Genomic DNA, 27,430 nt, shown 5'->3' on the forward strand with positions numbered 1-27,430 from the left:
CAGCCAGTTTGCCGTGGCATACGGAGCTCCATCGCAGTCTTTAACACTGGTAGCATGCCGCGACAGCGTGGACGTGAACCGTATGTGCAGTTGACGGACTTTGAGCGAGGGCGTATAGTGGGCATGCGGGAGGCCGGGTAGACGTACCGCCGAATTGCTCAACACGTGGGGCGTGAGGTCTCCACAGTACATCGATGTTGTCGCCAGTGGTCGGCGGAAGGTGCACGTGCCCGTCGACCTGGGACCGGACCGCAGCGACGCACGGATGCACGCCAAGACCGTAGGATCCTACGCAGTGCCGTAGGGGACCGCACCGCCACTTCCCAGCAAATCAGGGACACTGTTGCTCCTGGGGTATCGGCGAGGACCATTCGCAACCGTCTCCATGAAGCTGGGCTACAGTCCCGCACACCGTTAGGCCGTCTTCCGCTCACGCCCCAACATCGTGCAGCCCGCCTCCAGTGGTGTCGCGACATGCGTGAATGGAGGGACGAATGGAGACGTGTCGTCTTCAGCGATGAGAGTCGCTTCTGCCTTGGTGCCAATGATGGTCGTATGCATGTTTGGCGCCGTGCAGGTGAGCGCCACAATCAGGACTGCATACGACCGAGGCACACAGGGCCAACACCCGGCATCATGGTGTGGGGAGCGATCTCCTACACTGGCCGTACACCACTGGTGATCGTCGAGGGGACACTGAATAGTGCACGGTACATCCAAACCGTCATCGAACCCATCGTTCTACCATTCCTAGACCGGCAAGGGAACTTGCTGTTCCAACAGGACAATGCACGTCCGCATGTATCCCGTGCCACCCAACGTGCTCTAGAAGGTGTAAGTCAACTACCCTGGCCAGCAAGATCTCCGGATCTGTCCCCCATTGAGCATGTTTGGGACTGGATGAAGCGTCGTCTCACGCGGTCTGCACGTCCAGCACGAACGCTGGTCCAACTGAGGCGCCAGGTGGAAATGGCATGGCAAGCCGTTCCACAGGACTACATCCAGCGTCTCTACGATCGTCTCCATGGGAGAATAGCAGCCTGCATTGCTGCGAAAGGTGGATATACACTGTACTAGTGCCGACATTGTGCATGCTCTGTTGCCTGTGTCTATGTGCCTGTGGTTCTGTCAGTGTGATCATGTGATGTATCTGACCCCAGGAATGTGTCAATAAAGTTTCCCCTTCCTGGGACAATGAATTCACGGTGTTCTTATTTCAATTTCCAGGAGTGTATATTGAGCAGTGCAAAGCACTTACAGTCAGTCGCAGTTTGTCCAATGTAATGATGCAAAGCCTGGAACAGCTGCTGTTCTGTCAGTAGTGTTGGTAGAAAACAGTTTACTTGTGAACTGTGAACGTCTTTGCAAATTCTTATGGGAAAATTCACCTGCTGTTAGTAGGAGCCATCAGTGTGTTGGAAAATATTATTTTAACATCCAAGTTTTCATCACGTCCAAAATCCAGGCAAATCTGCAATATACACCCCCTAATGGACTTTATTGATGAAGGAGATTTGATGGTTCAGAGCTAAGTATTCCACTGCAAAAAGTACGTCACTCTTACATCACAATGAGTATCACATGACGAGCAGTATTTTAACCTGAACATTAGAACCTCCAGAATAAATTTAATGTTGGCACAGATATTATTTAGATGTCTCAGGAAGTCACTGAGTTGTTTCTGACCACGGCTCCAGATGTCATTGATGTACCTGTAGGCACTCCTTAGCTTTGCAAGATGTCAGGTGCAGCATCTGTCTCCAAATACTCCATGAAGAAACTGCAACCAGTGAAACAACTGGACTACACATGTAGAGATCTGTGAAAAGCTAGAAGGCATCACCATTGGTAGTCTGCACAGTCTGGGCTGCCAATTTGTTCATCAAAAATTTTGAAAGACAGTTGCTGGACTTGGCACATTGTAAACTTAAAATGTGGTACAACTACATCCACGATAACTGTGTCCTGTCTAGCTATGGGGAGAAACAATGTCATATATTCATCAACAATTTAAAAGTGCAGGCAACCTTGTAGTTAGGGCAAGAACAGCTATGAGTAATCACCTTGGGTGTCCCCCCAAAAAAAACTACTTATCATTCGGTAGAGCCCATGCAGTGTTAGTGTATGTGCATATCACCTGTAGGCAAGCTGTCTACCTTCTTGCCATCAGTAAGACACAGTATGCTGCCCCACTCCTGTTTGCGATTGCGTATTGACCAGAGAAGCAATGAGTGTGATCTTCAGGTTCTATTTTTCTGTCAGTAGCTATTTACTTAACAGGTCTGCTCCAGGACTTGTCCATCATATTGGGTTGGAATCTGGCTGTTTTTATTCAATGACATACAGCTTTTTAGCAGTATTCTGTTCTGACAGACAATGAATGTTGGGTACAAAGTTCCAAGCTTTTTCAGCTCTAATGTTTCAGTTTTATGTTCACCTGAAGATGTGGCTCATAGTGCCATGAAAGCAGTAGTGATCTAAAAGTGAAGGACTAAATACAGCTGGAGCAGTTTATCCATATCCAGGATAATTTAAATAGTGTTACTGATGTAGGAGCGTATCTATCGAATAGAAAAAGTCATGGTGTATTCCAATATGTCATGAATTTTATTATATTTTGGTACATTTGCTATTATGACGGTACTGCTTTTGAAAACAATGATGAGAATGGAACATCACTCTCATTTGAGTCTGTTACACCAGCAGTTTTATATTTCAATTGAAGGATTCTACATATTGCTGTTAAAAATATTTGTTGTGATTGCACCTTCAACATTTGTCATTGTCAAGCATTGTGGATGTTAAAGCCCACTCTACAACATAAGTCATAACATACTGAAATATGTTTTCCAGCAGTCCAAAACCAAATATGCATCTCTGCCCATTGTTCCAGACACTATGTGAGCACAATCCATGTGGCTAACACAATAATAGCAATCTAAAAACTAACCACCATCCGAACAGGCAACGAAGGCCCAATGATACCAACTGGATATGATATCATCAGCCCACAGGCATCACTGGATGTGGACATGGAGGGGCATGTGATCAGCACACTACTCTCCCAGTCATTCAGTCAGTTTATGAGACCGTAGTCGCTACTTCTCGGTCAAGGTAGCTCTTCAGTTTGCCTCATAAGGGCTGAATGTGCCCCGCTTGCCAACAGCGCTCAGCAGACAGATGGTCACCTATCCAAGTGCTTGCCCAGTCAGACAGCGCTTAACTTCGGTGAACTGACAGGGACCGGTGTTACCACTGTGGCAAGGCTGTTGGTAATAACAAAAATCAGTTAGTGTAAAAGTAAGAACTATGTTTTGGGGTACCTTTTGAATATTTTGCTATAAGGAACCCATGGCCTTCAGCAGCATGTTACAGAGTTATTGCATTTCATGTAGTTTCTTGGTCCAGTTACCCTTGTGTCTATACTGCACTGAAAATAGTACACAACAGGCAGATGTCAACAGCATGTGCTGGGTGTCTTGCTTCCATCACATAGTACCTGCTGTTGGCAACAATAATGCCCTTGTTACCTTGTGGACTTCAATTTTGCATTCTGTACTGTTCGGTTCTGTCCAGGGTTTTATTTTCCATCAGTGTTAGTTATGCGTTAACAGTGATATGTAACAGTACTATGGATAGGTTTGCGCTGAAGTGTTGGGCAGTATGCCCTTTGTGTATGGGTTCACTGACTGCAGTGCCAGAGCGGCAAAATGACTTTATGCTGAGCTGTTTCTGTACTGACCTCAGCAACATCACACACCCTTTGCATCTGTACATATCCGCCTATGAGAAACTAGATCCTTCTGCATAAGAATGGAAGATACTGGTTGTGTGAGGTATTCAAGATCACCCAATATGAAAGAGAATATGTTACTCACAGTTGGTGACAATCCTGCCTCTAGTAGTCAGCATGTTGCACAGGCTATGAAAACAACCCGATCAGTTTTTTTGTGAGTCTTACAGGAACAAAAATTGTCATCCACAGAGGGTGCAATCACTGCAGCAAGCAGTCTTTCCATTTCAAGTGGCATTTGCAATTTGGTCCCTACAGAAATCTACAAGGAAATACAATTTTCCACGCTTTGTGTTTCTTACAGATGAGGCCATGTTTACAAGAGAGGGCATGTTCAACAGTATAAACTACCATGTGTGTGATGACGAAAACTGACACACACTGATGTGTCTGTTAATATGCACGACCTACAACTAAACGTGTTGATTGACACTGGTGCAGAATTGAGTGCTGTATCTGGGAAAATATTTGAGTTACTGAAAGACAGACCTGGTATTGTAGTTATGCCAGTAACAGGAGTGAAAATTATCGGTGCTACTGGGAAGGCCAGTAAACCGGTCACAAAACAGAGATTTTTGTCAACTTCGAGATATGTGGGGCACGATTTGGACAAGAGTTTGTCGTCGTGCCTGACTTAACTACGGAAATAATTATCAGGTTAGATTGTCTATTAAAGTACCATGCAGTGATTAATTGTGAAAGCAAAACTTTGACATGTACGTCACAAGATAAAACAATAGTAGTTAGTTTTGTCGAGGCAGGAGATGGTGCATAGGCAGTACCAGCCTATACACATTGTTAACTGGCCGCATGCTATTGACATAGGTATAAATTTGAACTACTGTAACCTGAGGAATCTCCGCATTGACAATAGTGTAGAAAGTGAATTGGAAAGTATTGTAGACAGTGTGTCAAACGTAACACACGAACAAAGACGAGGCCTGCGCGAGCTTGGCCTACTTTGCCATACCTGTTGCCATCACAACCATAGGGCATGGGGCAAATATGTAGCAGTATTTGAGAGAATTATGAACACCTTGAGACATGAATCTACGGGATTTTCTCCAGAGGAAATCCTGTTGGATGACAGAAGTAAAAGTTTAGTGGAAGAGATAATCAAATTCCCTCCATGGATTGACATTAGTATTGGTACGATAAAAGATCGTTTGCGAGAAATGCATATCCTCCTATTTCCATCTATTGCACTATAAATTTTTTCCTTATTTTGTTACCTGAATATATGACATTTCTGTGCCTTTATATACTGTAATTGTATATATATATGCATCTATGTCGATGTATAATTGGTTTGTTTTGTAAATATTATTTGTATTTTACGCTGGGTCTTGCCTAGGGAAAACTATGCTATTGAACGAATTCATCGATAGGTCGTGTGGAGAACCAAAGTGTTTAGGATCTTTGGTAGTGTTAACTCTGCCGCGTGGAGTGCAGGCAGAGCAGAGAGGGAGTCTGGCTGGAGTAGTGCAGTGGAGCTGGTGTGTTGTTGACGCTCCTGCGAGTTGCCGCGCTTTCAGGGTTTCGCAGTATGTAATTGCGCTCGAATTGCTATGATAGTTTTTGACACGGTGTCATGGACAGGAAGCATTAGCTGGCGCACATCAAGAGCCCGTTTCGCCTGGTGACCGTGTCGAGAAGAAGGCGCGCCAACATCCAGCTTCTGCAACAGCGACGGCCGACAATGAGTGACTGTCGTCACCTGCTCGACCGATGACTGCAAACCTTCAATCAACCAACAAGGAAGACTGGAAGCACGTAAAGTTTTAGAACTGTATGGCAGGCCTCAGCTTTTAAAATTGTTGCATCACAAAATTACAGCAACTTAGCATGAACCTTTGTTGCTCATTGTCCCAATTGCATTACCAAGCAGGGTCCCTTCCTTTTCCGGAATGAACCTGAGTGTCGTTGAAATTCAAACGCCAGCATTAAAGTAATATTATTCCATTTCACTGCTTTAATTTCAAAGTTCAGTTAAAGTATTCATAGCTGGCTACAATATTTAGACTACACAACCACAAATTATGAGTGCAAGTTTTGTTACCATATTTTAGCTTACCTGTGACTACAGCTCAGCTTGGTATGTACTAAATTTTACTATTGTTAATTGTTCAGAATCATTAAATTCAAGTTCAAAGTTAAATCTCTTATTTCTAAATTGCGTAGATTCAAGTAGCTTTTGAAATGGTTGTTGAGGTAGCCCAAGACTAACCGTATTTTACTGAATTTCGATGTGCTTCAGAAACAAGGCTCACCATTAATTTCAGTCACTAAATTAACTTTCAATTTTCCGGTTTTATTAATTCTTTTGCTAAAGTAAGTCAGAGTGTAGCAAAATTTATTACTTCTGACAAACTTTCAGTTTTCACACTACACGTGTCAACCTTCAGTTGCCACGCTTTTAATGCTAATCATATGTGCAATAACCTTTCTTTTTCAGTTATTATAGTAGTTGTTCATAGGACTGGCGACCGTAATTTTCCCCAAATCTCGAATATCTAATTATCAGTAGTTAATTGTTAACATAACAGCCGCACTTTCTTTATTAACCTTTTCCCTTTTCAAAATTAATTTCCACCAGTTTCATTTGCATTTTTCCTTTCATTTAGATGTAACCCTTTCCTCCCTCTTTACTGACAGATTAACTTTGGTGACGATTGCTTTTCCCAAATTTCCATTAGGTACATGCGGTTTAATTTTTCACTGTCATTAAGGTCGATAAGTGAGGGGGAGGTTACACTATCAACAGGAGTTTGCTGGGAATGTATGGCCTAGTGTTGTCTATGATTCTGTGATTGGAACTTACCTACTTCCTGATACATTGAATGGAGCCATGTACAAAACATTACTTCAGCATGTCCACCTACAGGTCCTAGGAGATGTCCTGCTTGTAATTTGTTAGTGTATGTGGTTTCAACTCGATGGATTGCCAGCACACTCTGCAGTTGATGTTAGGAACCACATTTAAGTACACTCTGGATGACAAGGAATTCCTTGGAATGGTTCCTTTCCATGGTAAGGTTGGTCACCAGACTTGACACCAATGGGCTACTTCTTTTGTGTGTATATGAAGAGCCTAAATTGTAAGACTATGGTTAAACTCACATGGACCTGGTTGCTAGGACTATCACAGCCAGAGAAATAGTAAACTCAACTCTTGGAATTCTTGCTTACATATGAGAGTTGATGGTGCATCACATTACACTCTGTCATGATGATGGTGATGGAAATATTGACCAATTCCTGTAAGGGAGCAGTTATGCATTTTTTACAAGCTGTACTGTACACTGGCAGACCTGACTGAGCCCATGATGATAAGCTTCCTCAGGAGAGTGTGGTATTCATACATGCTTGTCAATGATACACCCCCTGACACTTACAGTAAATTTCATGAAATAATTGTGAAACGTTTTGTAACTTCAGGTGATTTAAATAACCTAATTATTTCTACTAACTATACAGCATGTCCCAGGAGGAATGGTCAACAGAAATGATCATTTTAAGCAGAAAAGTTATGTAAACATGGGCTCTAAATTGTATACCTCGACAGATATGAGCACGTCTTCATATTCAGTACTGCAAAACTTCTATTGTAATCTCTTTGCTTTTCATATTTGGGGAGGAGGTAGTATGGGCCAAAACAAGAAAAAATTGTCTAGGAAACATAGATCCTGAAATGCAAGCTTAAGAGATAGAGCACTTGTTCAGTAGAAGAGATATATTTCAAAGTACAAAGATGAGCAAGTGTTCATAGCTCTTAAGGTATGCACTTTAGAGCCTATGTTTATTAAACATTTTGTTCTCGTTTTGATCCACACTACCACTTCTCAAAATATGGAAAACAAAGAGCTTGCAGTAGAAAAGATTTGTTTCACAGTAACAAAGATGAAGAAGCGATAGTTCTTAAGGTATGCACTTTGGAGCCAATGTTTACTGCAATTTTTTGCTTCAAATGATCGTTCCTGTATCCCTAAATATTAACCATTCCTTCTGCGACACTCTGTTATCAATTTGTGGACAGATGGCACAGATCAATCACAGAGCTATTAATATGAAATTCTGGATTATCAACCATATTAAAATTCCTAATGAGGACAGATGATCAGCAAGCATGCAACAACAGTTGTTGTTAGAACTAAATGCCTTAATTAATTTGTAAGAAATCATTATAGAAAATTGTTTACAAATGAAATATTACCAATAAAACCAGTAAACTAATTAAATTAGGATTGTAGGAGTAAAATGCTCTACAAAAGAATCAAAAGAAAAGACTATGATTGTTTGGAGAGAACTTATGGGAGGAACGGTGGAAAGAGATTAACAAAGCAGTTTCTGTATATCTAAAAAAATCTTTCTTAAATATATGACTTTTCTGCTAAATATGTAAATGTAAAAATAAACAGAAGTATAGACAAGTGAATAAAGTGAACATTTACAAGGAAGAGAGACTATCTAATTCTGATGACAGACTGTAGCCAAGGATTGCATTTTCATTACCAGCGTCTGTCTTACAAAACAAGCAAGACGTGTACTATACAGTGGTAATAAAAACAGTCCACATTAGAATATTGTTAAACAAGACAGATGTAACATTCATGAAAAGGAATTTTAGTTCACATGTGTTAACAGTGGAACTACTGATGATACACTGAAGTAAATAAAGATAAAACCAATGATTAATTCCTCTTCAGTACTTTCTAATTAACTCTCATAGATGGATACAGTAGATTTACACACAGAGGGACTGTTTACACAGCAGATAATTTTTTGTAACTGTGAAAATCATGCAGAGATCATCATCATCATCATCCTTCCAAGTATCAGGCTTCCTGACCTGTTACTGTCTCATCATGAAGTTCTCCTGGCATCATCTCACTGGTCAACTTAGCGATCTTACACTGTGGGGTGGCAGTGTACCATGGATTTTGGAATCCTCTTTGAGCTCATTAGTTATGAGTTTTTACTTCAACTGTTTTCATAGTTTAGAATATAATGTGCTATGGGATCCTTTTTAAGTTCAGTAATAATAATAATAATAATAATAATAATAATAATACTTTATTTAACATCATATGATTCATTGGTTATGTACTAATACAGGTTAGAATTCTTGACGCATAATACAATAATACATTCTTCTAAATATGTAATTGATTAACAAAATGATTAGATTACAAAAAATAAAATGGTTTGCTTAAAACTATTTATATATTTTTTCAAAGCATTTCTTATTTTGCATGAAAGGATGATATTCCTCTGATGTGGTAAAAGGGAACTTGTAAAAGGAGTTTCTTCAGCTGAAATTTAAGCTTCATTGTGGGAAGGGTCATTACTGTACTGGGCAGTGCATTTGCTAATTCTAAACCTGCATATTGTGGATCCTTTTCATAGAGTTCTGTTCTGTGGCTGCTTATGAAAATTTTTCTTTATTTCTGCAATTTTACTCATGGAAATAAGAACAAATGTTGGGCTGCTGTCTTTTAACAAGTAATGTGGCTTTTAGAATGTACTTGTTTACTACAGTTAACACAATAGTTTTTTGAAACAAACCATGGCATAATCCCTTATATTTCACTGTGCACATGTTTCTTACAACCCTGTTTTGAAGTAGCAATAACTTATTTAGATTTGCTTTGGTTGTTGCTCCCCAAATTTCTATTCCATAATTCTGGTGAGAGGAAAAGAAATCGTGATATCAAGTCTTTAGGACAACAGTCTCTTTGCAGAACTTGCTAATCATATTAACTGCAAATATATTCTTAGATAATTTAAATGACAGAGTGTCAACACATGTGTCCCCATGTAGGTTGCTTTGAATTGTTAAGCCAATGAATTTTACTCTCAACTCTTGCCTGTGTATAGTTTAATTTCATCATTGGAACTATTGTTACTGAACTCCATGAACCATGTTTTCCTGGTGCTTGCATTTGTGTGGCTTTATTAAAGTATTGAAAAGTTTCATTTGTCGCATTATTACAATGGGTGTGTAGTTTGTTAAATGATTTCTTTTTACACACAATAGGCATATTATCTGCATGCGAAACTACTTTGGAACATTGAGTGAAATGTTTTGTTATTTACATAAATCAAAAACAGAACAGGACCCTATACAAAGCCCTGGGGCACTCCATATTTTATATTAGCGAGTTTGGATTTGTGGACATGACTTTCAATTTTAAGTAGTACAAACTGGTTTTGTTGCTCAAGTAAGACTTTGTTAAGTCATGAGCAGTGCCTCTGATGTCAATGTTCCATAGCTTAGCTAATAGGATAGTAGCATTCACACAGTCAAAAGGTGTCTCAAGGTTGAGTATGTACCTGCAACATTTTACTTGTTCTTGATGTCAAATATTACTGCTTCAGTTAATGGAGCAGCTGATGTGATAGTTGATTTACATTTTAAGAATCCATTTCGATTTTCAAACATTAGGTTGCACTTATTGAGAATGTTTATAATTCTTTTAAATATGACTCCCTTCAACATGTCATTATTTTTGTGATCCTATTTGCCATAAGAAAAGCCAATATATTGTTAAAGAGTGCCAATTCATCTGGTTGTGACAGTATTTCTAGTAGAGTAATAACCCTTCACATGACAAAAGACTTTTTACAGCATAACAATGAAATATGTAAATATACAGGCTACCATCTGGGAATAGCAATGAATAAATCTGCTCAGTTTACTATATATTTTGAAGTCTGCAGTGAGGTATGGGATGGTAAATATTTTTAACAGTGAATTCTTACAGGAGTATATATATATATATATATACTCTTACAGGATTAAACTCTTGTGTTGAATTGATAGGACAAACTTTGAACTATTTTCTTAATGTTTTAGTGACTCAAGGGATACTTCCTGGCAGATTTGGAAATGCAGTAGTTATGCAGTGACAATCTTGTACATATAGCTATGTACAACATTTTCTTTGTGTCCACTCTGTGAGGACATACTACTTACACCACATGTCAGCCAGTTTCGTATGCTGGTAAGTATAGCGTTTGGGACTCATGCTGGAAAATCTACCTTATGCAAGAGTTTACAGTAGGGGTAAAGGGAGGTTAAGGGAGTAGGAAGGGTAGTACAGACTGGGAAGGCCGTGGCCATAGATGGGACTAGCAGACAGAAGTTTAAGCTAGAAAATTTGTGAATCTGAAGGTTATACTGGAGGGACTGTTTCCGAACTCCTTAGTTAAAAAACAGTAGTTGCTGGGGTAGGGGTCAGAAGAGGGTTAGGGTATGGACATACAGATACTGAAACAGTTGTTGAAGACAGTGATGCTGCTACTGAGGTGACTGGTGAAATAAACCTACCACAATGTGAACATGCTCATTAATACAGCTCAAGAATTAACACAGTTTTTTGACTTGTTATTTGCTTTTATGTGCCCATTCATCTGTTGGAGAGTAGTTGTCTTTAAAAAATAAACATACATGTGAATTTGCTTTAAGCCTGCCTAAACTGGATAAGGTGAGAAAATACTGTTGGGTTTACCATGTAAAAAAAAGCAATTCTGAATCTTTATGAGAAAAAGCACAAATGTAGTTGTTCTTTTTTAATAAGAAGACATTTCCAATAATACCTACTATATACTCAGTTCTTCCACTATGTACTAAAGAAAAAAATGCAAAATTACCTACACATCCTTACAGAGATCATTATATAGTGGAAATAACAGCACAGCTTGCAAGTCCCTCTGGACAATACACTCACTGAAGAAGAACTGAGTCATTGCTTGGATGAAATTGCAACTATTTTTCTTGAATGACATATATCCTTAATCAGTTTTGCTGAGTCTCTTGGTGTCCGCGTTCTGTGTGGATGACTGAAGTCAACTTGATACAGACCAAATTTCTCACTGTTGATAGACACATATATGGTTAATAGTAAATGCTCTATTTGTCTGATGAACATATAGTGAAAAGTAACTCAAAAATAATAAGACTGTATATATATTCTTTCCCTGCTTTCAAAGTAAGTAGATGTACCTATAGAAATTAAGCCAAGAATGGAAATAAATTATTATTAAATATAATTAACTGTTTGCTTATAAAGAATGTGTGAAAAATTAGTAATAACTGTTCTCTTATTGTACAGAACATAACAACTCTTTAGAACCAATGAATTAAAGTCATTAGTGGAAAAGGTGGCATTTCTAATGTCTGCTGTAATGTTATCTATAGCCAGTAAAAATATCCAAGAATCAGTTAAGTATTAAAAGATGTATCTGACAATAGGACAATATATTGGTCCTAGAATATTTATGACTACCACTGATTTGCAGATGGATGAAAGTACACATTTATGTAAGGTGATATTGCAGCAGTGCATTAGAAAAGGCACCATGAACACTGGCAGTTTCAGTCACATAGTCTTCAATAACTACATCTTTTTGAATGTGTGTTGGCAGTACTGCTAAAGTAAAGATAATTGAGATTTTGAAGCATTGCTAAATCTTATTATTTTTTTGATAAGAAGCTACTACCTATAGTAGTAGTCGCTAACTAGAAAATTAATTTTACAGCATCTGCATTTGTAAAAGCATTAGGATATGTAAGTTCAGAATAGTTAAGCACCAGAAAGTGATAGTAGATGGCATTCCAGGAACAACAAGAGTAATTTTTGTAGTAAACAACAATCGATATTTAGATCAGTTACTAGTCACTACTAATTTATCTCTGAGGATATCTGGTGGACTGGGATGAAACTTCAGTGAATAGTTTTGTACGTTGACCATGGATACCTCAGCCTAGAAGTTTTAATTGAAATAACTGTTTTGCCACTACTACCTTTAGTCCAAATCTTATGATACTGATGTGACAAACACACCTTAACCTCATCTCAATCACTGTTGTAGTAACCAGTTAATTTATAATTATTTGTTGAAAAATATGTATTAATCAAATGCATAGTGGACTCTGTAATTTTTATACACCTTATGCACTTGTTTCTTCCATAAAATAAGTATCTGAAGTCAGTGAATCATGATCAAAGTAGATGACTGTGAATAACATGGATGGCTGAAGATTAATGAATGAGTGCTAACAATAGTTGAAGCAAAAAATGATAATCTACTTACCAGATAAATAAGAATAACTGAAGTAAGGTCTGCAGACATAGAGATGAAAAATGTAGTCATCTTGCTAGAATTAAAAATTATTTTATTTGTTTACTCATGCAACTTCAAGGCTGGTGAAAGCCTTCCTAGATGACTGATATTGAGTAGCTTCCAGGTAGGTATCATAAGGGTTACTGTTTAGTGCAGGTAATTGTGACGAATGTGAGTATAGTGTAATATCACATTCTATCTGTTGACGGGAGAACAGTACGGATAAAACTTAGTGTCAACATTTATGCTATAACCCTTCTTGAGTTTTTTCTCTCATTTCAAACAAAGATATGAGGTATAATGGAAGGAAGTTAGTTATTCTAAGACGCAGGATGGACGATAAAAAAGAATTGATGAATGGTAACAATGAGCAGTCAAAAAATTGATGTTTAGAAATGATTGGAAAGAAATTACATGTTAATTGGTGGAAATCGAATGAAAAATGTAGAAGGCCTACAAGCATAAAAAAATAAAGTGAGACAAAGGGAAGAAAAGTGGGAGTGAGGAATAAAGAAAAAAAGATAGACCCAACCAACAGAGAAAGGGAGTATGCAGAATCCATATAGAGAATGAGACAAAAGAACAATGCAAATTATGATGGAGCAGCAGAAGGGAAAGAAACTACACAAATTAAAGGTTGTGAATGACATGTTGCAGAATAAGTTTTTCTTCCATAATTCTGAAGCAATTGTGTCAAGGAAGGGATCCAGATGAGTTGTAAGACTGTCTTTGTTGTTACACTTCCTATCAGTTTTCAAAATAGTAATTTGTGATGTGAATATAGAATGACTCATACCGATTTATCATGTGAATGATCCATGGAGCATGAAACTAACTAACCAACTGCTATATTTATAATTTTTTAGAAGGCGCAAGTGATGTGGTACTTACCATGAATAATATTTTTATAGTTCCATGTCTACAATGTCAGTATAACCCACCTAATGATGAATGTTTGTGCTTAGAATCTAATCAAAGGAATTATGATTACTCAAATGGTGTTGCTGACCATTTCTGCTACTAACAATGTCAGATGTCAAGTTTCAAGTGTTAAAAAATTCAACAAGGAGCAACGTCATGTGAACTGTAATATGTTAGTCAGATGCAATGGTTATGCATGCTAGTACTTTGACTATCACAGTTTTGCAGAAAAGAACTACTGTCATCTTCAGTACAATTTGTCTGAAAGTAAAAAGTGTGAAAGTAAAAAGTGTCCAACTGTTCTAAGAATGAAGCCAATTTACCCTTGTACTGCAATTTGGGAGTGATATACTTGATCAGTGAATACTCAAACTTACTTGTTAATCTTCTAAGCCTTCCAGTCTGTGCATAAATGCTTTATAATAAGGATACATGTTGTATAAAAGTTCGCATATTACCTGTAGCCCCTGGCCCATTCAAAGTTGTCAAGAACACTCCACACTGTGTAGCCAAGGATGTTGCATCCATTATCAACTGAGTCAAGTACTGCATTCAGATATTTCTGTAAGGAATAATATATATAAGAGAACAATTTCAGGTGGTTCCATCTCGCTTACTGCAAAGTCACAGAATAATTGTATCATGGTTGCTTCACAAAATTAAAAAAAGTTCTGGGTCATCATTATATTCCTGTTTTCTACTAATTTTATGAACAACTAGTCTGAGTTTTTAAAACCAGTAAGGACATACCATTTCTGTGACAACACTGCCTCTTATAGGTAATTGTATATGAAACTAGGCATAATATAAATCTGAGAGTCCTGCCTCTCTTTCCCAACCTTTCCTAGCCTACACCTCTTTTACACCTGCAAAAACTACAAATAATTATTTGTACTTTGATATGTGTGTCAGCAATGATGGAATTTCACCTACTGAAGGTGAGCCTCCTTGTCTCCTTGCAACAATACAGATTTCTCAAGTTAATTCTCTTTTTAATATGGGCAAAAGAATTTCATACTTCTTGATCTGTCTTTCATTGGAAATCTTGTAAGAAATAATTTTTGAGTTATAGAGGCTGTACTCAGTCTTTTATTCCAAGTTTTCTTGGTTTGCACTGATTGCCTTACAGAACTGAAATATTTTGCTCATTTTATTTGTCTGGTTCCATAAGTGCAAACAATTATGCAATTTCAACACTACATCTGCATGGATACTCTGCAAATCACACCCTATCCACATTTTTCCAGAATCTCTACACTTTCTTCCCTATTCGGTTCAAACCAACAAGCCACCATCCTTGATGTTGATCTCCACCTCAAAGGTGGCTACATCAGTACCTCTGTCCATATCAAATCTTATCAACCACCAGCAATACCTTCACTTTGACAGCTGCCAACCATTCCATGCTAAGAAGTCCCTTCCGTACAGCCTAGAATCCCCCCAATGTCTGTCACATCTGCAGTGATGAGCGATCCCTATCAAAATATACCGAGGGTCCACTGAGGTCTTCACAGACCATAATTGCCCTCCAACCTTGTACAGAAACAAACCTCCCATGCCTTATATCTCCTGTCACCCACTTTGCAAAGTCCCACCATCCAGCCTCAGAGGAGTATTGCCCTCATGACTCAGTACGATCCAGGACTGGACCATTTGAATCACATTGGATGCCAGGGTTTTGACTACCAGTCATCATGCCCTGCCAACCATTCCATGCTAAGAAGTCCCTTCCGTACAGCCTAGAATCCCCCCAATGTCTGTCACATCTGCAGTGATGAGCGATCCCTATCAAAATATACCGAGGGTCCACTGAGGTCTTCACAGACCATAATTGCCCTCCAACCTTGTACAGAAACAAACCTCCCATGCCTTATATCTCCTGTCACCCACTTTGCAAAGTCCCACCATCCAGCCTCAGAGGAGTATTGCCCTCATGACTCAGTACGATCCAGGACTGGACCATTTGAATCACATTGGATGCCAGGGTTTTGACTACCAGTCATCATGCCCTGCCAACCATTCCATGCTAAGAAGTCCCTTCCGTACAGCCTAGAATCCCCCCAATGTCTGTCACATCTGCAGTGATGAGCGATCCCTATCAAAATATACCGAGGGTCCACTGAGGTCTTCACAGACCATAATTGCCCTCCAACCTTGTACAGAAACAAACCTCCCATGCCTTATATCTCCTGTCACCCACTTTGCAAAGTCCCACCATCCAGCCTCAGAGGAGTATTGCCCTCATGACTCAGTACGATCCAGGACTGGACCATTTGAATCACATTGGATGCCAGGGTTTTGACTACCAGTCATCATGCCCTGCCAACCATTCCATGCTAAGAAGTCCCTTCCGTACAGCCTAGAATCCCCCCAATGTCTGTCACATCTGCAGTGATGAGCGATCCCTATCAAAATATACCGAGGGTCCACTGAGGTCTTCACAGACCATAATTGCCCTCCAACCTTGTACAGAAACAAACCTCCCATGCCTTATATCTCCTGTCACCCACTTTGCAAAGTCCCACCATCCAGCCTCAGAGGAGTATTGCCCTCATGACTCAGTACGATCCAGGACTGGACCATTTGAATCACATTGGATGCCAGGGTTTTGACTACCAGTCATCATGCCCTGAAATGAGGAATGTCCTATCCACTGTCCTTCCTACCCTTCCCACAGAGGTATTGTGCCACCCAGCAAACCTACAAAATATTGTCGTCAATCCCTACACAAACCCTGCTCCCAACACGTTGCCTCTTGGCTCATATCCGTATAATAGGGCTAGATGCAACACTTGTCCCATACATCCTCCCACTACCACCTACTCCAGTCCGGTCACAAGCATCACCTATCCCATCAAACGCAGGGCTAACTGTGAAACCAATCATGTTATCTCCAAGCTAAGTTGCAACCACTGTGCTTTATTCTACATGGGTATGATAACAAACAAGCTGTCAGTCCACATGAATGGTCATCGACAAACTGTGGCCAAGAAACAGCTGCACAAACCTGTTGCTGAGTACCCTGCCCAAGATGACATTCTTCATTTCAGTGACTGCTTTACAGCTTGTGCCATCTGGATCCTTCCAACCAACACCATCTTTGTTGACCTGCACAAGTGGGACCTCTCCCTGCAATATATCCTACATTCCCATAACCCTCCTGTCCTCAGCCATTGTTAGTCATTGTCCTCACCCCACCCATCTAACTCCTTCCCTGTTCCCATCCTAGCACTACACAGCCCTCTATTCCACGAAGACACCCACCATCTTTTTACTTCTCTCCTTTTCTGCTAACCCCCATGCCCTCCATCGAGCCTTCTGACTGCTCCTAGCTATCCTACTCTCTCTCCATCTCGTTCCTGTATGCTTCCAGAAACGGCACTGTACTGTTTGGATCCCTGCTATTCCTCCCCCTCCCCACATTTCGTTCTGCCTATCTGCAACTCAGCATCTCTGTATCTGATGTATAAACAAGATTCTAAATTTTTTCTTTAAATCTGTAACAGCCTGAGAGTGCACTATCAGGAGCTGCTTTTAACAGAGGAAGAAGTTTTGCCCTTTGAATGATCCTATAAAATAGAGTTACAGAAGTTGCCAATACAGCACAGCAGTGAACCCAAAGATAATTTACTTGGAAAATGGAACAAAAATAAAGGAAAGCAAACCAAAAGACTGTTTGCAAGCATGGTAAAAAGTATAATATAAAACTAGTGGATCTGGCAATATTTCACAGTTGCTAAATAAGTTTGTTTGGGAATTGGATGAATGTTGTAATCTCTTCAACCCCCCCCCCCCCTCCCCCCACCAACCTCTCTGTCTGATTGTCTCTTCTTTCTTCCTATCTATCTCCACTTCCTTAAACCCCCCCCACCCCCCTCTCTGACTTCAAATCTTGTTTATTGTTACTGCAAATGAAATCGTGACTGGAAATGGAATTTGCATAAAATGAGTGAGTAAATTGCTGGGATATTTGGTATATGAGATAAGAGAGAAACCTCTCCAGCTGATGGATCTGTGAGGAAACAGTAGCTTAAATGGCAGTATTTCACATAGTGTTAGACTGTGAGTGGGTTGGATGGTTAAGTTTTGGATGATTCAGACTCTGTGGCAATATTCTAATCCTTAAGCTGATAAGCTATAAATACAGCTTTCCTGTTTACCATTAAAATGGACCATGAGGAAGAAAAACAAAATCAGCACATTGTTGAATATACAATTTTTGTCTGAAATTATATATGAAAAGAAAGAACACAAATGGGAGAAACAATTTGTCTAATGCTTTAAATGCCCTGATAATGTAGCTAAAACTGGCTGTAAGAAAAAAAATGAAATGGCACATTTTCACAGCTCATGTCAGTACAACATTATTTTTCTTGCAGTACGTTTTAACAGGTAAACCTATACACTGTTGTTCGGAAAAAAAGGCTATGTATGTCCAAATGGTTATCAGCATGTTGTGTAAAATCTGAAATAAATTGGTCAAGGACTTTTTGATAGTTTTACTAAAGTTTCCCTTTTATATATTACATCTTCATTTATCTTTATGTATAAAAATGGATGTTGGTATATTCGTTTCAGATTAATAACTTCGACACTATTTTCTGATTACCAAGAAAGTTGACACATATCTGTATTTTTTCTTGGAGAATGTTTTTATGCTCTCCCCGTTGCTGTAACTCGTCATTATATGGCGATAGAGCACATTTGAAATGCCACCCAAAAAATGAAATATTGTCAGACAAACCAGACATGCACGGCAACAGTCAGCCAATAGAGCTGCTAAAACATCTAAACATTTGAAGAGCAAGATGAATGAGTTGAAAGCCTGTGAATGCAGGATGTGAAGCTGAATGTGCATGGCAGAGTCAATCCGGAGCAAAAATCACACTCAGGAAAGCAATGTTCAGTTATGATAAAGATTACAGTTACAGAATGCATTACAGTGCTGACATTGATTCAATGACTATTTTGTGTTTTAACTGTTGCACTTCGAAGTTTCAAAAAGAAATGGGTGGCATATGTTGCTCCAATAGCAACTCAATTTTTACCACCACTGGCTGAGCCCCAAGAACCACTTTAATTTGTGTGACTGGAGCTACTCGGGAGGCCAAACACTTTCTATAGCATATTCAGAAATACAACTCATGCTTTTGAATGACATTGTTTGGAATGACAAATATTGTGAAGTATGGTAATTTCTGTCCGTGCTCAAAGTTCAAGGATAACTGTGCCATCAGATTGGTACACTTCTTCCAGTATCTGGATAAGATCCACAGTTTTTGCAAATTCATCTCATGGAAAATGTGGAGGAAGAGATTGGTGAATGATGCACATTTATTGCAGCAACACATCAGAAATTTATTGCTGGATTACAAGAGCACAACTGTTTGGCCTATGATTTCAAATCTGCAATCAACAGTGTAAAAGTGGATGACTTAAAGGTCATTTTTAATCTGTTCAAGGTAAATAGATAGACATAAGCAGGGCAACATCTGCCAGTTTCACTAGTTTATTATATATATAAAAAAATACATACAGCCTTTGTCCATTTGAAAGGTTAAATGGAGCATCGAGTAAATATTTGAAGTAAATCAGTGAAGAACTTTTAGATATTTTTTGTAACAGTTTTAAGACATCTTGTCTCTATGTAGTAGTATAGATACATAAAGATTTTTGATTAAAAAGAAAAGGAGAACCTCACTGTTATAAATTAAAAGTATCTTGTAATATTATGCACAAAGGAATTTGTATCCAAGGTTTATTTATTTAAGGATCAGTAAAATATTTAATAGTTATATTCCTAAGTGGATGATAAATGTTCAACGACCAATGAATCTCTGTTGTTTTAATATATGTGTGTCTCCATAGTACTCCACAGCAAAGCAAATTAAAATTTTGGTTTCATTTTTTCCTCTGTCAGTGCTTTGTGGACAAAACAACCATAAGTACAATCTACTAATAACTACATACATGTGAGCAGTAATCGAATATCCATGAGTAACTACTGGTGTGGCCATGATTGCCCCTACAATCCAGGGCAGTGTTGACTGCAAATTATGCGAATCTGCAAGTGGAAGGTTTCAGAAATACATTGCAGATTTTCTCCAGGTGATTTAAACACTTTTTTGCTAGTGATGATGGGTAGGTTCACTACGTAACAACAGCAAGTCACATTAACAGGAAGAGATGTGGTGTGGTCACAGGTTTGTTTGAACTATGGGAGGAGGTCATGGAGGTGCTGAAATAACTGAACTAGTGGATGCTTGAAGATAGATGCTAACTATCATGGAAAAACGTACTTACAAAATTTCAAGATCCAGAATTAATGAAGAATCCAAAAATATATTTCAACTCCATATTTTAATGCCATGGGGACCATGACAATAAGATTAGACTTGTTACAGCTGTAATGTAACAGCCTTGAATTGTGTATACGAGTACGCAATACACAGTTTTTAGTGTATTACTTGAACACGGTATCAAATGTTGTGTTATTGTATGATTTAATTTGACATCATTTTTTAAAATTATTTGGAACATTGGAGGATTATATATGGACTGGTGCTAAACACATCATATCATTAACAAAACAATTATTAACAGTGATGGAAGTAAAGTATTTATCAGTTTATATTCATTTAGCACAAAATTTTCAAATTTAAAAGTATAGTAACTCAATTATTTAACAGTCATTTTTGTATTAAATTAACTTTTTGAAAATTCATAAAGTCAGCATAAAAATCCAAACTGTTTAGTAATGTATAACATAATGTAAATAGTCATTTGGAGCATAAAAATGTGACTTTATTCCTGGCATGCATATAAATGTAAGTAGTTGAAATAATCAAGTAATTTAGTTGAAATTTACATATTTTACAACTGACTGTCTACAGTTAAAATTTTATTAGAAAAGCAAGTTATTAAATGACACAAATCGCATAAACAACTTCCCACCTTATTGGAAACCGAACTGTTAATTTTCTGTGAAAATGTATTTTTTCTATACAGTTTTATACAATGTATGAGTACCTATAAGATAATATTATGAATTGATATTTTACTGTATAAGGAGCATTGTAGGGCCAAAGCAGGTGTTAGTTATGGATTGTGTCATAGGAGTTTTTAATGAGAGTGCAAGTTTTGGTTAGTTGGAAAGAATAAATGAAGAAAATGTGTCAGTGTATTAGTGTTGGATCATTTTATTTTTAAAAGTTAACCTACAGGCATTGTTAAAAAATTCAGCATTATCCAAAAATGCAATGTCCTAGTACATCTGCCAACCAAAAGTGAACAATTCAATCACCTCTGAACTCTTTAAGATAAGTAATGTTTACCGCTCAAAAACATCAATGATTACAATGATTAGTAAACTCCTCAATTAATTGTTGAGGAAAATGTAGTCTGTAAATAGAAATTGGCACCAAATCCTTATGTTCTATTGGAGAGTAGGGACATTTCATGGTGCACTCACAGACATTTAAGCAACCATTCTTCCCACACTCCACACACAAATGGATTGGGAAGAAACATTAATATGGGTTCCAATGGCAAGTACCCTCCAATGGGACGTACCCTCTACCATAATTCCACAGTGTTTTACAGATATTTATCCATTTTGTAGAAGTAGAAGTACAAATATGTTTTGCTATGAAATCAATGGAAAAATGAGCTGTTTGAAGACAAAGCATAGCAATTTTGTGATTACATGAAGAGAAAAATTCACAATGGGAAAAGTAATACATAAAGAGTCAGAACTGCTAGCCAATAACTATCTACAGGAGGAAAGGATTGTGAGAGAAAAAAGTGGTGACTCTGTCTTAGTTTCTTCTCCTTCCTGAGGAAGCAGCTAATAATTTTGAAAGATAAGATAGATAAGATAGTGTTGTTATTTTTTTATACATGTCTTCTGGCAGTACTAAATATCTTGTGAATACACTCCTTGGGTTTTCCACCAGATAGCCTTGTGCAATATTTCACTGAGGCAACTATTCAACAGCTTCAGGCAGTGATAGTTGCTGTTGTCACTGCTGCAACATGCGACTGATGATAATTATCTGGTGGCATCAAACTTTATCAGGTTAGGAGCAGGAAGTATGCATGTATGAAAAGGTGCTCACAGCTGGATGAAAACAGCACTCATAGTGCCCCTGTCCAGAAGCCACAGAAAGGCTTTCTGTGCTTGTGATGTGGGCAACGACTGTGCTGCTGGATGCTCCTGTGGTTAAAAGCTGAATTAAATATCTGCAGTGTGGTGCACTGGGTCATAAATCAGAAGATATTGTTTCTCTTGTTTTAGTTTAATGACAGCCAGTGCTGGATTCTAGATGGCACTTAACTGAAACCTGCATCCCTATTGGTAAGATTGTCTGCTGTATGATATGTATGGCTGCCTTAAAAACACAGTCCCATAATTACAACAATGGGGATGAAACTTAAGTCTTAAAACATTTGATGCTCCAAGTTCAGGCAATGCTCCACTAGACTGATTTATTAGGGTGGCCTAGGCATGTATGATGACAGTGTTCAACACAATATTCCTACACTGTTCAACATGTGTGCCCTATATAATACAGCCCACATTTGCGTGGAATCTTTTATGGAGCACATTTCCTAAGGTCAAGATTCCTCAATTTTTTTGGTGGGCAAAAAACACTCTTGAAACTTCCTGGCAGCTTAAAACTGTGTGCTGGACCGAGACTCGAACTTCAGACCTTTACCTTTCGTGGGCAAGTGCTCTACCAATTGAGCAACCCAAGCACGACTCACGCCCCGTCCTCACAGCTTTACTTCCACCAGTACCTCGCCTCCTACCTTCCAAACTTTACAGAAGCTCTCCTGCTAACCTTGCAGAACCAGCACTCCTGAAAGAAAGGATACTGTGGAGACATGGCTTAGCCACAGCCTGGGGGATGTTTCCAGAATGAGATTTTCACTCTGCAGCGGAGTGTGCACTGATATGAAACTTCCTGGCAGATTAAAACTGTGTGCCAGACCAAGACTCAAACTTCGGACCTTTGCCTTTCGCGAGCAAGTGCTCTCCGCTGCAGAGTAAAAATCTCATTCTGGAAACATCCCCCAGGCTGTGACTAAGCCATGTCTCCGCAGTATCCTTTCTTTCAGGAGCGCTAGTTCTGCAAGGTTAGCAGAAGAGCTTCTGTAAAGTTTGGAAGGTAGGAGGCGAGGTACTGGCGGAAGTAAAGCTGTGAGGATGGGGCGTGAGTCGTGCTTGGGTAGCTCAGTTGGTAGAGCACTTGCCCATGAAGACACGTGCTTGTCAAATAATACCACCCTTATTAAGTGTCAATATGGTTTCAGTTGCAAACTGTCAAGGGTCAAGGTTATAGAAAATACTATTTCTTTTTTGGGAGCATATTTTGACTCAAAATGGCATGTTGAAGCCATGATAGTTGATTCCATAAACCATAAAATATCACTCGCGAAACTATGATGTGATGATATTAAGAACTTGAAACTCTCCTATACGAACTCCTTCCTCAGAAACCAAAAACAAATCATATGCTGCAACAGTCAACAGTGACAGTTTCTGAGTGCTACTCTTCAGATATTCCTCAAGGATTAGTGCTTGCACAGTTGATATTTCCTTATATTTGTAAATGACCTGCCTTGTAACATGCCATGTAAATCTGTCCATTATGCATATGACAGAGGTTGCATAAATTACAAGAACGATATGATCAAACTGAAGCTAAGTACCAAAGAATACCTTTAGTAATTGAATACTTAGTTTGCAACTAATGTACTATCTATTAATCATTACTTATTAAAGATGCTAAACATAATTTTCATTTTATCCAGTGTTCACACTGAGTGCATCTTTAAGACATGTGTACTGGTATCTGAAGAACATTTCTTTAGTTCTTATTATACTTTCTGTCATTACCATCTAAGATGTGACATTATTTTGTGACAGAATTATCCTAGAAATAATTTATTTTGCATGTCTGGAATTTCAGGAACTAAAATATATGTGGTTCCTGTTTTGGAGAGTTATATATACCAACAGCCCCCTCTCTCTGTGCATGCAGTTGTCTTTTATATATAAAGTAAACTTTCATATGTATAGCCTAAGGCAGTCAGCACATCAATAAAATACTCATCAAGCATTGAAGATACAACTGTTGAATTATGAGGTTCAATTAAATGAAACATGGCCAGTGAGCCTACCTTTGCCTTACACGTAAAGTGGCACCATGTAACTGCATGTATGGTGGCGCCATCAATTGGTAGAGAGACTGACGTGTGTGCACCATTTGATGTTGCATAGCACCAGTGTCGTTTCACATCAAAGAGAAGGTGGTCACACAAGTTATTGTCCACTATCGAACATGCAGGCGAGTAAGTGGGAACAACGAGTAGTGATTCAATTTTTGGAGGTGGAGGGAGTTGGTGGCCATGAAATTTATCAATAGATGAAGGCTGTGTATGATGAGTACAATCTGAGTTGCTCAAGTGTTGTGGAATGGCGCAAACGATTCCTTGAAGTACGCGAGTCACTGACAGACAATGCTTCTGCTGGCCAGGCTCATTGTGTCATCATGCTGGAAATGGTTGCAAAAGTGAATGCTTTAGTCTTGGACAACTGCAGAATCACTGTGGATGAGATCCATTGGTTACTGGATGTTAGCATTGGCACTGCTCACGCCATAATGCGTCAACACTTGAATGTTCGATAAATCTGTGTGACAGTGGGTTTCGCACCAACTGACTGCTGAAGAGTGCAATACTCGAATGGTGCTGTCTTTGCGTCATCTGAAACATTATCATGAGGAGGAGTACAGCTTTCTGTTGCGTATTGTTGCAGATGACAAAACATGGTGTCACCATTTTGAACCGGAAAGCAACGGTCAGAGCAAGGAGTGGAAACATGCGACTTCACCCTCTCCAAAGAAATCAAAGGCCATGTACTCCAGTTCTGGTAAGGTCATGGTGTCCTCCCTTTCTTACCACAAGCGCCCACTGCTTGTCAAGTTCCTGGAATGGGGAACCACCATCAATGCCCAGTTTTATCAAGCCACTTTACAGAACCTTAGATGAGCCATCAAGTTGAAACTCCGAGGCATGTTGTCCTATGGCATTATCCTCCAGCATGATAATGCCCACCCACACACGGTCAATGCAGTGAAGATGACATTGCAGCAGTTTTGGGGGGAAATGCTGGAACATCTACTGTACAGTTCTGACCTTTCACCAAGTGTCTTTCATGTGTTTGGACTTCTAAAAAAATTATCATGGACATTGATTTGCAATGGACAACAAAGTGTGTTACTGGGTCCTGGCCTGGATCCGACAGCAGCCTACTAGCTTCTTCAAGGATGGAATCGACCAGCTAATGTTGCGATGGAATAAATGTGCCAACAGTTTTGGTGACTGTTTTTGAGTATGTGTACCGTGTATAACTACATTTTTGAGTTAGTAAAATTGTTACCGTTACTTGACACTAGTGACTGGTTTTAATTTGAATGCCCGTTACAAGCAAAATGTTTTTTAAAATGGAGTTTTACTTGCCCATATGATAGAGCAGTTTAGAGTGTGATATTTGTTCTATAGATATTTATTAACAGGGACAATAAAACATGAAGAATAATCAGTACTCTAGGAGTGATTGGAGTGCCAAGGCTCACAGTGACTACTCCCACTGTGCAGCAGTGCTGCTCAGTCATTGCCCGAGTAGTGGATATTCTTCTCATTTTACTGTCCTTTTTAACGCATATTAATGAAACAAATATCTAACTGGGGCTGCTGCATCAAATGAGCATGTAAAATTTCACTTTAAAAATAGTTTAGTCTGTAATAACAATCAAATCAATGCTTTCCATTGGCAATGAGAATTGTATGAAAGACATGATTATCAGTTTTTTTTTTTTTTTTTGCTTTTTTTGGGTGATTCCAGCTACACAATGCAAAAATGAGATTGCAAGTCTCTGCTGAAACATCAGATAAAACACACCTGGTGACACTTAGCAGGGATACCTGGTATGTATAAACCTGTATAATACATTACCTTCATGTGTGCCTCACAAAAAGTTCTGTGACAAGTTTTTTACATATCTAAGGTATCTGAAAAGTATTAAAAAGTAGTCTGATTTACTGAATATGAATGATGTATTGTTCCACATGTTTGTGATTATTAATGCATTACCAATACGCCTTTGTATATCATTTCATCACTTGATCATGCATATTTTAATTGATAATTTGTTGTGCCTGTACCATACAATATCAACAAGTTCATCAAGTTGTCAAGCCTAGTGTATAAAAGCCATTTTAAATTACTAATAACACCATACATTATATGCAAATGCTTAAAGATGGATGAATAAATAAATAGTACAGAAAACAGTTCTTGAAGATTCATAATATCCAGTTTCATATAAGCAAAAAATACAAGTTAGCACTAGAAATGGACGTTAATGGTTAGATACTAAATGAAACACTGTGTTAAAACTTCTTGGGATCCATCTGAAAAAAAAGTTAAAATGGAGTTGACACATAGATAAACCAATTAAGAGGCTCCATTCAGTGTATTTTTCTTTTGGAAGTTTCTTTTCTTGTGGTGACCTAAAGAGAAGAGAGTTAACATATTAAGTTGATCTTCCTGCTGTATTATGAAATTCTCTTCTGAGGCAGTGCACCTAAAGTAAATAAACTATTTATTCAGCAGAAGGGAGCAGTAAAAATACTGTGTAAAGTACATTGTTGTATCCCTTGCACAGATTTCTTTACGAATCTTGGAATTCTAATGCTGACTTTGCACAGTCACAATATAAGACATAAAAATAATTTTCATGTAGACTTTGCTCCCTTGGGTAATGTTCCAAGTGGAATTATATACTCTGATGCAAAGATAATCATCAAACTTCCATTTAACATGCAGAAATGTCGAATCCACAATTCAAGTATAGCAATTTCCCATTACCTGCTTGCCAAGCAGCAGTGCCTTTAAACACACACGACTATTGTCATGGCTGTACGTATATCATTTCCAGGAGCGAAGCTTCCAATAGAAGGTAGAAGTGGCTATTAATACAAATGGGGAGGAGCAGCTTTTCTTCTGCACAGCAGTGGGTTCACAAGATATTTAGTACTGCCAGAATACATGCATAAAAAGAAAAAATAACAACACTACCCTATCTTTCAGAACTATTTGCTCCTTCCTCAGGAAGGAGAGAGGGCAAGTTGGGGAAGAGTAAAGAGGAAACTAGGTCAGAGTCAACACTTTTTTTCTCACAATACTTTCCTCCTGTAGATAGTTACTGGCTAGCAGTTCTGACTCATAATTTCTTAGTTTTCCTGTAATGAATTTTTCTCTTGATGTAATCACAAAATTGCTATGCTTTGTCTTCAAACAGCTCATTTTTCCATTGATTTCATAGCAAAACATATTTGTACTTCTACATCTAAAAAATAGATAAACATCTGTAAAACACTGTGGAATTATGGTAGAGGGTACCTCCCATTGGAACACGTATTAATGACTCTTCCTATTCCATTTGCGTATGGAGTGTGGGAAAAATGGTTGCTTAAATGTCTGTGAGTGCACCATGAAATGTCCCTTCTCTCCAATAGAAC

At 38.5% G+C, this 27,430-nt stretch overlaps 1 protein-coding gene across 1 annotated transcript in view; it reads right to left on the reverse strand.

Annotated features, from left to right (window-relative positions):
* Nucleotides 1-8,847: 8,847 nt before the first annotated feature.
* The window catches only part of LOC126475119 (myrosinase 1-like), a 186,388-nt gene continuing 167,805 nt past the window's right edge, over nt 8,848-27,430 (reverse strand). Inside the window, exons 11-12 of the mRNA XM_050102713.1 lie at nt 14,299-14,402; nt 8,848-11,668 (exon numbers count right to left, since the gene is read on the reverse strand). Coding sequence (XP_049958670.1) covers nt 11,539-11,668; nt 14,299-14,402 — 234 coding nt within the window. The 3' untranslated portion in view covers nt 8,848-11,538. The remainder of the gene's footprint in view (nt 11,669-14,298; nt 14,403-27,430) is intronic.

The sequence above is a fragment of the Schistocerca serialis genome, chromosome 1, assembly GCF_023864345.2.
Source record: "Schistocerca serialis cubense isolate TAMUIC-IGC-003099 chromosome 1, iqSchSeri2.2, whole genome shotgun sequence".
Lineage (NCBI taxonomy): Eukaryota > Metazoa > Arthropoda > Insecta > Orthoptera > Acrididae > Schistocerca > Schistocerca serialis.